The following is a 16,759-nucleotide window of genomic DNA, read 5'->3' as shown; positions in this document are numbered from 1 at the left end:
CATTAAATTAACAACCATCACCCATTAAAATTATACCCGTCACCCATTAAATTTACACCCGTCACCCATTAAATTTATACTCGTCACCCACTAAACTTACACCCGTCACCCACTAAATTCACCCCCGTCACCCATTAAACATACACCCCCATCACCCATTTTCTCTCAAACATCGCCCATTTCCACTCCACTAACTTTAATAATTGACTCTAATAATACCTCTCTGGTCGCAGGTACAACGTGAGCGAGAGCGTGGCCCGCGGAACACTCGTGAGCACACTGAAGGCGACAGATGCGGACTCCGGTGCCTTCGGGGAGATCAGGTGAGAGGGAGAGATAGATAGATAGATAGATAGATAGGTGGATAGATAGATAGATAGATAGATAAGCAGATTGGTTGATTGATTGATAGATGGATAGAGAGATAGATAGATAGATGGATAGAGAGATAGATAGGTGGATAGATAGATAAGCAGATGGGTTGATTGATTGATAGATGGATAGAGAGATAGATAGATAGATGGATAGAGAGATAGATAGGTGGATAGATAGATAAGCTGATTGGTTGATTGACTGATAGATGGATAGAGAGATAGATAAATAGAGAGATGGATAGGTAGATAGACAATTGTTTGTACACCACACTTATTCCACACATACCTAACATACACGCACATACACATAGCACAAGTCACCAGACACAAGCCAAAAAACAAACCCCTCTAACCCCCCTACCCCCCATCCCCGCCCCCACCCCGCAGCTACGCCCTCAAGGGATTCGGCGCCGAGAAGTTCCGCGTGGACGAGCGTTCGGGCGACGTCTACATCGCCAACTGCGGCATCGACGTCTGCCTCGACTACGAGCGCCAGAAGACCTACTCGCTCACGTACTCGGCCACGGACGGCGGCGGGAAGGTCACCTCGGTGAATATCTTCGTCGACGTCCTGGACGAGAACGACAACGCGCCGGAATTCGCCAAGAGGGAGTACCGCAGGACCGTCGACGAGGGCGCGGCCGCGTTCGATCCCCCGCTCTTCGTCAAGGTGAAAATGCGTTCGTTTTTTTTAGGGGCTTTTTGGTTTACTCAGTTATGAGTACTTGTTTTTTGTTTTGTTTTTTATGAGATTGTATTGGAATTTGTTTATCATATAGCATTTGTTTTCTTCATAATTATGTTCTTATATCTATACATAGTCGTATATTTGTTTCCATACTGTTAAATCAGTCTCGTTTACCTAGTTATCCACAAACCAGACCCACACACCAAGCAAATAACCCCAACATAATAAAACCAACAACAACAACAATAACAACACAAACAACAACAACAAATAACCCCAACATAATAAAACCAACAACAACAACAGTAACACAAATAACAACAACAAATAACCCCAACATAATAAAACCAAAAACAACAGTAACAACACAAACAACAACGGTGATAACAACCCGCCCCTCGCGCCCTCCCCCAGGCCACGGACGCCGACGGAGACTCCCAGGGCGGCGGGAAAGTGTTCTATTCCCTGCACGACGGCAACACCCCCGACGAGGCGTTCTTCGTGGAGCCCGTGAGCGGAGAGATCTCGATGCAGCGACCGCTCAGCTACATCGACACGCCCACCTCCACCTACACGCTCACCGTCAGGGCCACGGATGTTGGTAGGGATGGAGGGAGAGAAGGATGGATTGATGGATTGGTGTTGGTTGTTGATAGAAGGGTCGTAATAGAATTTAAATGAAATAATTTTACTTTTATTAATGATCATATATATGATGATAATGATAAAAGTGATGATAAAAAAAAGAATAATAAAAACAATAATGATAATAATAATAATAATAATAACAAAAACAATAATAATAATAATAATAATAATAATAATGATAATAATAATAATAATAATAATAACAAAAACAATAATAATAATGATAATAACAATAATAATAATAATGATAATGATAATAATAACAAAAACAACAACAATAATAACAAAACCAAATATAATAATAACAACAACTTTCCTTCGCCCCCCCCCCCAGGTAAACCGCCTCGCCACAGTGACGTGCGCGTGTTCGTGACCGTGGGACGCGACACGAACAGACCTCCGAGATTCAGGCAGAGGCGGTACGAGGCGGAGGTCCCTGAGGATGCTGCGGCTGGTGAGTGGTTGTGGGAGGGAGAGGGAGAGGGAGAGGGAGAGGGAGGGAGAGGGAGGAAAAGGGGGAAGGAGAGGGAGGGAGAGGGAAGGGTGGGGGAGAATGAGAGTGGGAGGGGGAGGGAGAGGGAGGGGTGGGGTGAGGGTAAGAAGAAAGGAGAGGGAGAGGGAACGGGAAGGAGAGGGAGAGGGACAAGGAAGGGAGGGGGAAGGAAAGGAAGAGGGAGAGGGAGACGGGGAAGAAAAAGGAGAGAGAGATGGGGAGGGGGGCGGAGATGCAGATGGAGACAAGAAATGAGAGCGTGAAAGAAATTGAGAGGGAAACTCAGAGAGGACACGAGGGAGAAAAAGAGACAAAGAGAAGAGAGAAAAAATATATAAAAAACAACGTGAAAGAAGAAAAATAAAATTACATTCTTCCCACACACCGTGCTTATCTCCCATCCCTCGCAGGTTTGGTCGTGCTACAGATGTCAGCCAGTGATCCTGACGGCCCTGACGAGGCGGTGACGTACATGCTGACGGCGGGGGCGAGGGATAACTTCGTGATGAACCTGACCAGCGGGGAGATCACCGTGGCATCCGGGGCCAGCCTGGATCGTGACGTCACACCGAGATATCAGGTCAGCTTGGGTTGCCGCTAGAATAGTGGAGTGAATGGTATGACTTGTTATTACGACTTGTATATGTTTTTTTTTTTTTTGTATTATATATTTTTTTACGTATACCTTACAACGGTCTTTTTATGTGTATATCTATCTATATACATATCTATCTATCTATATATCTATCTATATACATATCTATCTATCTATATATCTATATCTATCTATCTATCTATATATCTATCTCTCTCTCTCTCTCTCTCTCTCTCTCTCTCTCTCTCTATATATATATATATATATATATATATATATATATATATATATATATATATATATATATATTTTTTTTTTTTTCTCTCTTTTTTTTTTTTTTTTTTTTTTTTTTTTTTTTTTTACGTATACCTAACAGCGAAGTTATTTTTTTTTTTTACTAACAGCTAACTGTGGCAGCCGTAGACAGCGGGGCAGAGACTCAACAGACCTCAACGACCACCGTGATTGTTAACCTTCTTGACGTCAACAACAAACCGCCCAAATTCAATCAGGTTAATATATACCGATGTGATATTCCATTTTTCCCTTTTTTTTCAATTTTCCCCCAAATTAAGCTTTTCTTCCTCAAAGATGCCATTAATCAGTAGTCCATATATGTTGGAGTTATTGGAGCAGCTTGAATTTCAAGATTATGAAGAAATTCTTGTCAGGTACTCGTATATAATTTATAAAAACTGATTTAACAAATAAGTATTTTAGATTAATGTTCGTGTTGGTATATAAAAAGTCATCATACAAATAAGCATTTTTGAGTGAATTTTGGTACTCTGTAAAAAAAATCATACAAATAAGCTTTTTGTTGAATTTTGGTACTCTTGTAACAAAATACAAATAAGCATTTTTGGGTGAATTTTGGTACTCTTAAGTAAAAGAATCATGCAAATAAACATTTTTTGTGAAATTTTGGTACTCGTATGATAAACAAAATCATACAAATAAGCATTTTTGGTGAATTTTAATACAAAACAAATATATATACAAATAAACATATTTTGATGGATTTTGGTACTCGTATGTAAAAAAAAAAAAATCAATATAAAATCCACAAATAAGCATTTTGACAAACATCCACACATCATATTCACACCCATCATATACCACAACCACCCACACCCTTTACGTTCCAGGAATCGTACGTGCGGTACGTGAGCGAGCGCCTCCCGCCCGGAGAAAGGGTCGTCACCGTATCAGCCGTTGACCCCGACCTCGGCGCTGACCTCGTTTACGAAATCACCGAACCCGTGATGGCGAGGGACAAGACGGGCGTGGCTCTCGTGCCTTCGTCGCCCTATGATTATATCGGTGCCTTCAGGTAGGGGGGGAAGTGGGGTTTAGTTGGGGTGGTTTAAAAGTTGTGTTGATGTTATAATTATTTTATTATTGTTGTTGTTATTATTATTATTATTATTATTATTATTATTATTATTATTATTATTATTATAATTGTTAATTATTATTATTATTATTATTGTTATTATTGTTGTTGTTGTTGTTATCGTTATTGTTATTATTATTATGATTCTTGTCCGTAGATTTCAGAAAAAAACAGACGGAGTTTACTCTGTGTAAGATGAATTTGATATTGAAACATAATTTCTATATAAACATAATCAACATTAAGTAATATGCTTCTTTATCCATTTCACAATAAGCATATAAAAATACACAGTTAAGGATGAAAACAACACGAAAAGAATATATACATAATATCCACCAACAGAAAAGACAGCTATCCCATTTAACCTCAATCATTCCCAATCAACAGAAACCTCCTCACATATAACCTCAATCAACAGAAACCTCTTCCCATTTAACCTCAATCATTCCCAACCAACAGAAACCTCCTCACATTTAACCTCAATCATTCCCAATCCATCTATATCCATAACAAATCCCACTCACCACTTTTACCCACGTCCGCCCACCGCCCTTCCCACAGCGTGAATGAGACGACGGGCGAGATCTCGGTGGCGGGAACCCTCGACCACAACGCCGCCGCGGTCATTATTCTCACCGTGAGCGTCACCGATAACAATGCGACTGAGGACTTCCCGGGGCAGACTGATACGAGTATGTGGTTGTGGTTTTTGGGGAGTTGTTTGTATGTGGTTGTGGTTTTGGGGGGTTGTTTGTATGTGGTTGTGGTTTTGGGGGGTTGTTTGTGTGTGGTTGTTGGCTTTGGTTTATTTTATGTGGGGTTTTAGGTATTGTTTTTTTTTGGGTTTGTCTTTTTGTTTAATGGTTATTTTGTTTAATCGTTATTTTTACCGATGATGCGTATTAAGTACTTATATTAATATTAGTTATGTTATTCGCAACTGATCAGTAAACTAACACATAAGAAGATAGATTGATAAACCATTAAATCAAAAGAAAACGTAACAGAATAAAAAATATCGTCAGTGTTCCTTTGTAACGCCCTCCTTCCCCCAACCAAATATAAAAAACTATTTTTTTTTATATGAACAAATAAGAATATACATTTCTAAAATAGCAAAAAATTAGTGTTCCCGTAATTTTAACAAAATCGCCCCCCCCCCAAAAAAAAAAAAAATAACAATAATAATGATAAATATTTTTATTCCTTTCACCTTGGCGTCTCCCAGCTGAGGTAACCATGTACGTGCAAGCCTTCAGTGACCAGAACCCCATCTTCGCCCCGCCCTGGACCCCCGCGCGACCCCAGCTGGAGGTCACGGTCAAGGAGGAGCAGGAGCTGGGGTCCGTCGTGTTCTCCGTCACCGCCAAGGACCCCGTGACAGGTGGGTGGGCGTGAGATGCGGTGTCAGGGCATTTTCGTTGTTGGTGATTTTGGTTTTGTTAATTTTGTTTATGTGATAATCGTCGTCGTCATCGTCACCATCATTATCATTATCGTTATCGTTATCATTATCATCACCATCCTTATCCTTATCATTATCATCACCATCCTTATCCTTATCATCATCATCATTATCATCATCTGTCATCTTCCTTTTATCATTTCGCCTAATAGCTATCATACTGCATTTCCCTTTCGCTTTTACCTTCTCATATTCATCGTCTCGTCTCATCTTTCATTCATCTTCTCGTTCCACCTTCCACTCATCATCTCGTCTCATCTTGCATTCACTTTCTCGTATTTATCCTTTCGTCTCGGTTTATCTTCTCTTATCTATCGTTTCACCTTCATCTCCTCGTCCGTAGGTCAACCGGTCCGGCGCTACGAGAAAGTGTCCGGCTCCGACCCCGTAGACATGTTCCTGGTGGCTCCGATCACCGGCCAAGTCACACTGAACTCTCGGCTGGACTACGAGGCCTCGACCACCAAGGTTAGGGCGCACATCTTTGAAAAATTGATGTTTTTTTGTTGCTTGAGCTTGATTGTCGTATGTTTTTCTTTTTGTTTTCTTTCTATTTATTTTCTTGGGTTTTAAGTTTTGTGTAGAGTATTAGGGGAGTGGATTATTTTGAAAAAGTCGAAAGTAAACAATTGTTTTGTTTTCCCTTTCAGACGACGTCCCTGCAGGTGCTGGCCATAGCGGGCGATCGTTCCAGCGAAGCGACTGTGACTGTCAATATTGAGGACGTCAACGATAACAGCCCCATCTTTACGGAAAATGTAAGTATATTCCTCATTTTTTAAGTACTATGGATAGCTGACCTTTAAAATGTTCTCCGCCATTCTTTTAATGTTGGTGTGGATGCTTAATCCTCAAAGAATTCTGTCGTATCTCTTTTTAAAGCGAAGTGGATATTTCTCTTCCTCTTCGCCCAATGTAGACAGCTCCCTTTGAAAGAATTTTCCTCTCTAACGACATCCTCCCTCCTACAGGAGTACCACGCCCGCCTCTCCGAAGACGCGCGCTGGCCCAAGACGGTGCTGACGGTGACGGCGACGGACGCGGACACGGAGGAGCACGGCCAGGTCACGTACACGCTGGGCGGCGAAGGGGCGCTCATGTTCGTCGTCAATGAGACTACGGGCGAGGTGGGTGGCTCGTGGAGATTTGTGAATTCATAAAGCAGGCAGGTCATGGATACAACTTGGGGTTTCCTTGAGAAAGAATGTCATTTATATACATAGATAGAGTAGAGGGGAAGAAGAGAAAGACGCTTGCACTCGCGTTTGAGTAGCAGTTCAGCCTCACACTGGAACTCGCCTCAAGGAAGTTCTCCACTCGGACAGATTCGCGTGGCTCGAGGCGCCCAGTTAGACCGCGAGTCCACGCCCACCATCACCCTCGAAGTGACTGCCCACGACACCCCGATGGGCGGCATTAACCAACGTAAAACCACAGTTATTGTAAGTGTTGTTAGCGCGTTTGCCTTGTTTTGTAAATCTTCTTTGTTTAAGATATACGAACTTAAACCAGAATAGTATAAGAATATTAAAGAAAGTGTGTTACTAGTCCAAAAATCACTAAAGCTTTGCATGAGTATTCTTCACCATATGACGAAGTATTAATAAGTGATAAGGCAGTATTAAGTTATTCTTGAACACCGCAATGACCGCACAAACACCTCCGAACACACCAGACCCTCAAGCCATGAAATTCCCCCTCCCTGTTCCCCTCCAGGTCGAGATCGAGCTGACCGACGTGAACGACGCGTCCCCGGTGTGGAGCGAGTCGTCGTACACGGCGGTGGTGCCCGAGAACACGCCGGTGGGGAGTCCGGTCACCAACGTCCTCGCGACCGACCCCGACCTCGGCATCAACGGCCTCGTCCGCTACCAGCTGCCGGAGCTCCAGGGCGAAGTCGATGGTGAGTTTGCTCGCTGGGGAATGGCGGAACTCGCGTCTATGAGGGTGATTTCAAGGGGTTGTTGCTTAATTTGTTTATGAATATGTTAATGGGATATACAAAAAATCGTACATCTCCTTCAGGTCTGTTCTTCCTGGACCCCGAGAGCGGAGTGTTGTCCGTAGCAGCGCCCCTCAGCGGGAAGGGTCGTAACGAGCACTACGAGCTGACCGTACGGGCCCTGGATCAAGGCAGTCCGCAGCTCTACTCGGAGGCCACGATTCGCGTCCTCATTGGTGACGTCTCCACCAATGACGGCGTCCCGACGTTCGTTAAGCCACGCCCCAATGAAGGAGCGAGTGTCATGGAGGTACGAGAGAATCTATCGATTTTTTTCTTTCAGATTAGGTAATCTGGCGATGATCCCTAAGTGTATATTTTCCATATAATTTCGCAGAATCACACAAAAGGCAAAATGAGTATCAGATTTTAAAAAGCAAAAGTGATTAAAACGGTGCCCTTCCTTTTCCAGAACTCGAAGATCGGGACGGCCGTGTTCCAGGTGCAGGCCGAAGACCCCGACGACCCCAACACGCCCAACGGCAAGATCGTCTATTCCTTCCTCGACGACGGCAGCGACAACGGCGTCTTTGAGATCGGTGAGACATTTTCAGCTTTCGATGCAACTGTTATTCTCTTTCTCTCTCATACTAGCTCTAGATGTGCTGACACATTAGGATACACGTGGTTAGATAAGTAATAGAAGTAAAATGAGAGATAAGTGAATAGGTGAATAGGCAGAGTGTTTTCTAAAGTACATTGAATAGGCATACATACACCATATGCACTGCATGAGCTTCTCAACAGAGGAAATTTATATAAAACTTCAGCATTGAGCTCACTTTTTCCGTCTACCACCTCAAGATCCGACGACGGGCATCATAACGACCCGTGTAGCGCTGGACAGAGAGCAGCGAGCCCAATATACCGTGGTGGTCGTTGCACAAGATCTGGGTCGTCCTCCTCAGCTGGCTTCGCGACTCCTGGTCATCAACATTACCGATGCCGACGACAACCTGCCAGCCTTTGTTAAGCTTCCGGTAAGTTGCCTAAGGTGTCTCGCCATGCTAAGTATAATGGAGCCAGATATTTGGTTAATGATGTAAAGTGTGTGTATGAATTCTTTGCTGTGCCTTTGCGATCATCTTTATTAATCTAACTGTAAATGGATGAAATGGTTTGGAAATAAGAGGTTCTGTTTCTTGTCAAAATGATATTTAGAGGTCATGTGAGTGAGAGTTAATGATAAACCCATCTACCACCACCTTAATTAACCACCTTTACTCCACAGGGTGAGAAGCCGATGGACGTCCAGGTGGAAGAGGAGGCCGCTCTGGACACCGAAGTCGCCTACGTAGAAGCGCGCGATGGCGACGTCGGCGAAAATTCCCTCATCAACTACCAGATTACCGGTAAGGAAGGAGCGGAAGAAAGAAAGAGCAACGGAGAGAGGGAATGTAGAGGAACGGGCGATTAACACGTCGATACCTGCAGATAAAAGGGAAGGGGGGGATAGTTGTGAGGAACAGAAGAAAAGCAACTAATGTCGGTTTTACATTGCAGACGGAAATACTGACGGTCTTTTCGGCATCAACCGGACGTCGGATAACAGAGGGATTATCTATGTAAAAGGTCGCATCGACAGGGAAAAGGTGAGTCATTCACACGTCTCAAGTCACAAAATCATTATCTGTATGTCGGTAACTCAGCATAGCTAGAGAAAGGCATGTAAATGAGGTAGATACAACCCTTGGTACTGTGAAATTCCCATAGAATCTATGCTTTCATTACGCGAAATTCTCACCGTCGCGGGATGACACTGACCTGTGACTTTAGCAAAAAAGATCATTTGAAGAATAACGTAAAAGATATGGAATTAAAAAGCCAGTGCAGCTTAGCTTCCCTGGTGCTCTGGCCCCTCGCACACTGCCTAGGTGGTCGATAGCTTAGGACGCCCCTGATTCACACTGATGTTTTACAAATTATTATTTTATTCTTGCGTGTGCACGTTTGTAAAACTGCATGCCATGTATATGCAATATATAAAATTAGGCCAAATATATGTATATATAGGTATGAGAATACATATTCTTCTCTGTAAGGAAAATATCTTTCATCTCTTTGTCTTCCTAGGTGGGGTCAGTGACCTTGACGCTGCTGTGTGGAAAGTACGGACGTCGGATGCCCGCGAGGAAGGCATACGACCCTACTGATCCCGCTATGATGCAGGTAATAATAATAAAAAATAAATAAATATAAAGAAAACAAGAAATGATAAAAGAATTGAAAAAGACACCAAATTTATGGAAATTCCTTTCATACAATGTGGAAATCACCTTTCTGCCAACAAATACTTATCATATCGTCCTGTGTTAATGTTCTTTTTTCACGCTTGTGTCCGTTCAAGGTTCGCGTTCTCGTGACTGACCTCGACGACAATAAACCAGCGTTCGCGAAGGACGTCATTACCACAGGAGTGCGGGTGGACGCGGCGCTGCAGACGGAGGTGGTGAAGCTGGAGGCGGAGGACAAGGACCCGACCGCGCTGCCTATCAGGTTTGTGCAAAATGGTGCCGTAAGTTTAAATGGCTGTGCGTTTTACAGGTCGACAAGGGCGTTGTAACTATTCAGAATGCCTTGTCAGTTACGGGTACTTGGAAATTCACATAGAAAGTGTATCCGACTGCCCAAAATGGAAGGGTGAAAATATATCCTGAACTCCTAAATCCCAGGGTTAACCCAACACTTCAGTTTCGCTGATGATCAGAAGCCTACAGCCTTTTAAACAAAATACGCATTTGCCCCCAGGTACGCCATACACAACATCAGCTTCTCCCACATCGAAGACACTGTCGAGCTTCTTCCCGAAGAGGAGGTAAATGCCACAGGAGTCTTCTTGCTCGAGGAATCATCCGGTGTGCTGAGGACCAACGCCCCTCTCACCCGCTACGCTCACGGGATCTTCACTCTGTTCATTACCGCTTTATCGTCTCCTACTGATGACCCTGCGGTTGCTCAGGTCATGGTGGGTATCGTTGTAAGATGTTTTATTTTCTGTTATTCATTTGTTTAATTTATTCATATTGTGTTACATCTCGTGTTGATTAGTGATACCCTTTTGAATAAGGCAGTATCAGTGAAGTTGATCAGAAATGAATGGCAGTTAAGTATGTCAAATAGACCTTTTGCTGCGTTATAATGTTTAAAAGCTTGTGGCCACAAGATTTTTTTAGACAATACTGCACACTAGCTCTCTAATATTCTATACGTTCACCACACATTTTCCGACCGAGATTAGATACTGAACCACGTGGCCTTCATTCATGATCCTCCCTTTATAAATATTATTACAAAATAACGATGACGTAATTCATTCCAGATCTACGTGTTGCGAGACAGTGATCTTCTGCGCTTCGTGTTCGGTGTAACGCCCGGGGAGGTGCGACGTCAGCTGAACACCTTCAAGAAAGAGGTCGAGAATGTGTTGTTTGTGAACTCGTCTTTGAACATTTACGACACTACTTATTATACCGATGCCAATGGTGCTATTGATTTCTCCAGCACGGGGTGAGTGGAGGCAGAGCCAGAGGTCATTTGAAATTCGAAATAATTTTTATTAGGTTCATACTTATTTGGATTACGTTGTAAATTTCAAAATATTTTTATTGTTGAGATGTGATGAGCATGACAGTAATCCTTATTTTACCATGTACAAATTTTTTTCCACACTTGATTGCATTTATCATAAGGACAATTTTTTTCTCCAGGTCGTGCTTCCAGCTGGTTGGTCGCAACATGCGCGAAACAAAAGAGTTACTTGACCCTTCAGATAACTCGGCGTTGGAAAAAGTCTTTGGGAAATTTACGGTCAAAAAGGTTGAGGTTAGTCTTATCCTTTCTTGTCAAATTAGTTTTATTTCTCTTAGGGCAACAGTGTGTAAAATATTTGCTGTGCAGCCTGAAATCAAAATACACCTTAAGTACTTTCAGTGATGAAACCAACCATGAATCATACTCAAAAATTAATAAATTAGCAACAACACAATGACTATCTGCCCATCTGTTTATCCGGCAATCTGTCTACCTGTCCCATTCTCTTGAGCATTGCAGCAACTGTAAACGCCATTGTTTTCCGCAGCGGTGCGTTCCCCGGCGCGAGTCTCGCCAAGCAGACTGGGTGGAGGTGTGGGTGTTGGTGATCGCGGCCTTCATCGGCGTCGGAGGCACTATCGCCGCCTGCTCCGTGTGCTGCCTTTACTCCCGCTACCGAAGACGCCTCAAGCGACACCAGCAGCACATGAGGTTACTGGAGAGTCCTCCTCCAGCAGCGCCAGTTCTCCCTCCAGGTTCCATCGTCATGCTACCTCCAGGGCCTCCGCCCCCGGGGCCGTCGCACCCAGGGGGACCTCATGGCCCTGTCATGCCTCCGCCCTCCATGCTGAGCTCGGAGCCTCCTCGGTCGTATGAGTGGCAAGAGCGCGGGCTTCCCCTCGACACAGTGTCATATAGAAGCGCCCAGCGGTAGCTTAAGCTTCGTCCTGGTATAAGGTGCAATGTACAATAAGTCCTGCAATACATCATGTGCCTTCTTGTGCGAGTTCAGGGAGCTGACAATAAGAATGGTCTCGAAATGATACGGGAAAGTGCAAAATCAACTGGGAAAGTATTTAACGTCCTCTAATTGGTACCATGCGTAATTTATGCCTCCCGTTGTTAAATTATATTGTTGAAATATTAGGAATTAGGAATTTTAACAGAAGGGGAATTTGCCAAATATTTTCATTCCGGTATAAAAGGTGTGATTGGGTTTCAGCAGTATTTGACAAGTCTTTTTCTGTAAACATTCGCAACTGTCATTTGATATAACAGGCGCTTGTACAAGTAAGTGAACTTGTAATTATGTGTACATAACTTATACACTATATTAGTAATACTATTTGATAGATGTTTTGAATGGGTATGTTAGATTTTGCTCTAAATACAGATCTAAGCATTTACTTTAGATTATGAAACAATTATATTTTAGAATAAACCAAAAAAATTATATTTTTTTCATTTTCACCCTTTCATTATCCTGCAAGGTTGGTCACGATAAGAAATTCCAGATCACTTGCAGACTGGAGCAAATGCTGACTATGTGCACTCAAATAAGTATAAAGTGCAGTAACTGTGAACTTATCAGTCTCTTCTGTAATGGAATCAGAGCTATGGTATGTAATATCCAAAACCAGAATGTCTTTTTTGAACAGAGAGTACATTCTCAAGGCTATTAATTACTTTTTTATGAATGGAAATGTAAATATATAACACTGAAATTATTTGCAGTGCTGATGTTTAGAAGTAAGCAATATAACACTTAAATTAATTGTTGAGATGGTTATTCACCTTGTATTTGTTTGCCTATTATAGTATAGTCACAAGATAATTCTGGAGAAACTTAACTTTTTTATTTCTTTTACATTTTGTTTTATGTATGGTAACTGATTTTTATGTAAAAATAATCAGTTCATGAAGTTGAGAAATTAATGTGCTGGTGAAGAATTACCTTGTAGAACATAAAAAAATGTAATTCTTATTGAAATAATAGCATCAACCACAATTCTTCTAACTTAAGAGAGGATAATATGCATACTTTAGTATAGGTAAATAACTGTGTGTTTTGCTGCATTTGCAATGATGAACCAAACTAAAAGGCAAGTCAAACAAAGTATTTAAAGCACCGTAATATTCATTTCTTCATCATTTACATAGATGGCTAGAGTATTTCTACATTGTTAACATTGTCATTGTAGGCCTTAACGGATATCAATCTGATGGTCGAATTCACTGGGATGTCCCTCACAGATGTCTTGCTTTTCATAAATACTAATACTTTTGCTGAAGTATCACTAAGTCAAGAAAGTGCAAAAATGGCCATTACTTGAATCAGCATTCCAACTTGGGGGTTTCAGTAAACACAGAAACCAGAATAACTGTACACTTTGACTCTCAAAGCATCCGTAACCAAGCTAGAAAAGAGTGAATGAATTGTCTGCTCACTCATCACTCAGGATGTAAAATATTATATACAGTTTGTGACAATAATCACTAGTGAAATATCCATGACATTTCAACATGAAATACTTTGGTGGGAATAAGAAGCCAAGTCATTTCAAATGAAAAATGGAAGAAAAAAAAAAGCAAATGAGAAAGACAAAGGAATCTGAATATGATCTGCAACAGAGGATCATAGGAGCTAAATCTATACTGTGGTAACAGGTGACTAGAAAATAAAAATGAACTCTCCATGTTTACTATCGAAGGAAAGCAAGTTGCACAACAAGCAGTTACTCACATGCTCATTAGCGCTAAAGAATTCTGATTAAAGGTGTCATCTGGGACACAACAGTACATTTTTTTCCATTTTTGTTTTTAATCTAGTGAATACTGATTAAAGCCAATGTTTACACATTCTCTTTCTACATCTTTTTGAAATGTTCTCTTTAGTAACCATTCAACACACAACAATCAATTATCTACACATTCTGCCCTACAGTATCTCATTTTCCCAATTCAAATACTCAGCTAAGAGTTATGCTCTATTCATGCTACTCTAAGCTACCCATCTTTTGCCATAATTAACGCTCCTAGGACAAATATAAGGCAAAGATCACATTAACCCTTATAATAAAGGTAAAAACTGCAAATATGATTGACCAACTGGAATAGACGCACAAAATATTTGGCTCATTAAAGGCCAAACAGGTCAGCCAGACAAAGGATTTCCTATGGGAATACAACAACACATTTCACAGACACATGCAAATGATCATACATTTAGTGCAGAAAGTTTTTCCACAACTGGTTTGAAAGCAAGATGACACCAATAAAGGAACTCGAGTACCTTCATTCCAGTCTTCTAGGTTTTCAATTGAAAGACAAAAAGAAAAAAATGTACACCTAATGATACAACTACATCATACAATCGAAAGTGTAACAATGGCAACATCTTAAAAAAAAAGAAAAAACAAAAATAGCCTCCTGATGAAATAAAGTCATCATAAATTTCTTGCATCAAAAATTCTCCAATAAGAGAGCACACTTATTCATCATAAATCACTGTATTTCAAAATACACTATAACTCATTACATAAAAAGTTTATTCAAATTATCCTAAGTTATCATCATTCTAATCATCAACAATCAAATGTAATAAAAATCACAAACCATCGGTGGTAAGGTGCGGTGGGTGAGGCTACAGACTCGCATGTCTTTCTCTCACTATCACTGGGCAGAGTCTACTCAAGTATGTACAAATACACTAAAACTTTGAATATTGGCTGAGGAAAATAAAATGTTTTAACCCCTGAAGTATCACAGAGTTTAGAGCTACATGTGCCCACACAATAGAAAAAAACGCAATTTGTTCTCTGTCTTCTTTCATACACAATTACTTGACCTGAAATTATTCTAATTCATATACTTCTAATATGAATAATTTGGAATTGTTTGGGGAGATGCCTTCTGCAGTGTTCACCCAGTGTTCACACATACCTGAGAACAACAATTGCCAATTTTGTCCTTTAGGGGTTAAAGGGGACAGAAAGGGGAGTGGGATGGGGAAAGAAGAATCACAAGCAGATATAAAAAAATATGTGATTTAGGTGGCTATACATAATCCATATACTCCTGATGAGCTATCCTGACAACAATTTCTAAAAGTCTGCTTAAATATTCTGTCAGGTGACCTATGACCTACATGATAAAAACCATGACAATAAAGATCTCTTAACTCTCTTTTCTAGAATACTACTCATAAAATGAAAACATGCATAGAGTGAAATAAAATATCTAACTTAAAAACAACAATCAATGAAAGAAAATTCTGAATAAAGGTATATTAATGCCCTTGATCCGTGTACTGATTAATAATGTTACTTTTCATCAGAGCCATCATGTTAATGACAGATGATCAGTCATGTCTAAAGGAACATTTTGCTTTTGGTTCATTCACTTGTTTATAGTGTTCTCATTTCTCCTAGTTCACAAACAGTAGGGTGAAAGATAGCTGAAAAATTTGGCTAAATTAGCTTCTGTGACAATCACCTTTTCTGAGGGCAACATCATACACTTTAAATGATAAAAAACACTACAAGCTTAACTATTCCTGAATTACAGGTTTTGTCTCTCAACTGGCAAGCCAATTTCAGAAGTACAGAGGGAGTTTTTGGCCTATGTAAGATCCCTCAATATCTATAATAAGTGAATATTAAAAATATATATCTCAACACTTAAAAAGAATTGGTAATGATTATCCAGTATTTGTTAAAATTATTGAACTTGAATTACAAAACATAAAACAACGATAGCATGCAACAGAATTAGTTATATTCATTCAAATGAAAACAAAAGAAATTCAACAAAATTCCTGGCAAAAAAATTACATTACTTATTTTAAAATGTTATTCAGCTATCCTGTGGAGAAGCTGCAAGCTACATCCTTTGCATTCTTATGCCAAAACTCTTGACATGAAGCCTAAGCTGGAGAGTCTGCAAAATGAGAAGCTGTTTTGTGTGTAAGAATTTTTGTGGTTAAAGCAGTTAAATACTTGTGGCTATGGGAGATTAAAAAGTTCTGCTATACATTTCCTTTGTCACCATTCTTCAGGAACTTGAATCTTGTGCACTAGTGCAGCACATACACTCGCTTTCCTAATAATAACATCAGTTATTTAAATTTGGTCTAAAACAATAAATTTTGAGATGGTCAGGCTTAAGATAATCTTTATCATATTCTCAACATTTTTGCTCATACTTCAAGTGAGAAACTCTGATTTTAGCCACATGTTGCAAAGTTTCCAGTCTGGTGCCAAAGTAATGTTATTTTACAAGCATGAGTGACTAGGTGAATGAAACCTAAATGTACATCAGCATTATATTTTGGAATGCAGTGTGTCTTCAACCTTAATAAGATGAAATACTTATATCCTCAGCCTTGAGCATAAAACATCAAACATGCATATTCAGTTCCTTACCATTCAAGACTTCTTCTTTGTCAAGTGTACAGCTGTGTTAAGACTATATTCAATGGCAAATGAGCAATTCCTTCAGAGTGGTTTATACAATCCTCTTGGTCCCTTTCTAAGCCTGTTTGTACTATATGCCATATGAGAAGG

At 40.7% G+C, this 16,759-nt stretch overlaps 2 protein-coding genes across 3 annotated transcripts in view; one reads left to right on the top strand and one right to left on the bottom strand.

The window, feature by feature from the left end:
• The window catches only part of LOC113830143 (cadherin-87A), a 33,948-nt gene extending 19,331 nt beyond the window's left edge, over positions 1-14,617 (top strand). For both annotated transcript variants that reach the window (XM_070116828.1, XM_070116835.1), the window contains exons 11-35: positions 234-323; positions 762-1,044; positions 1,477-1,663; positions 2,045-2,164; positions 2,614-2,783; positions 3,203-3,310; positions 3,947-4,131; positions 4,759-4,889; positions 5,426-5,581; positions 6,006-6,130; positions 6,313-6,420; positions 6,634-6,789; positions 6,988-7,104; positions 7,379-7,565; positions 7,688-7,914; positions 8,077-8,203; positions 8,469-8,644; positions 8,896-9,016; positions 9,168-9,256; positions 9,738-9,833; positions 10,012-10,160; positions 10,413-10,629; positions 10,984-11,171; positions 11,372-11,486; positions 11,743-14,617. In XM_070116828.1, the coding sequence (XP_069972929.1) occupies positions 234-323; positions 762-1,044; positions 1,477-1,663; positions 2,045-2,164; positions 2,614-2,783; positions 3,203-3,310; positions 3,947-4,131; positions 4,759-4,889; positions 5,426-5,581; positions 6,006-6,130; positions 6,313-6,420; positions 6,634-6,789; positions 6,988-7,104; positions 7,379-7,565; positions 7,688-7,914; positions 8,077-8,203; positions 8,469-8,644; positions 8,896-9,016; positions 9,168-9,256; positions 9,738-9,833; positions 10,012-10,160; positions 10,413-10,629; positions 10,984-11,171; positions 11,372-11,486; positions 11,743-12,129 (4,015 nt within the window). In that variant the 3' untranslated portion in view covers positions 12,130-14,617. The remainder of the gene's footprint in view (positions 1-233; positions 324-761; positions 1,045-1,476; positions 1,664-2,044; positions 2,165-2,613; positions 2,784-3,202; positions 3,311-3,946; positions 4,132-4,758; positions 4,890-5,425; positions 5,582-6,005; positions 6,131-6,312; positions 6,421-6,633; positions 6,790-6,987; positions 7,105-7,378; positions 7,566-7,687; positions 7,915-8,076; positions 8,204-8,468; positions 8,645-8,895; positions 9,017-9,167; positions 9,257-9,737; positions 9,834-10,011; positions 10,161-10,412; positions 10,630-10,983; positions 11,172-11,371; positions 11,487-11,742) is intronic.
• Epp (Ecdysteroid phosphate phosphatase) overlaps positions 13,315-16,759 on the bottom strand; it is a gene marked incomplete at its 5' end in the record, with an annotated part of 19,368 nt that continues 15,923 nt past the window's right edge. The window contains 1 exon segment of the mRNA XM_027383350.2: positions 13,315-16,759. This exon segment is cut by the window's right edge and continues 809 nt beyond it.

The sequence above is a fragment of the Penaeus vannamei genome, chromosome 3 (assembly GCF_042767895.1).
Source record: "Penaeus vannamei isolate JL-2024 chromosome 3, ASM4276789v1, whole genome shotgun sequence".
NCBI classification, from domain to species: domain Eukaryota; kingdom Metazoa; phylum Arthropoda; class Malacostraca; order Decapoda; family Penaeidae; genus Penaeus; species Penaeus vannamei.
This window is presented reverse-complemented; position numbering and strand designations above follow the sequence as displayed.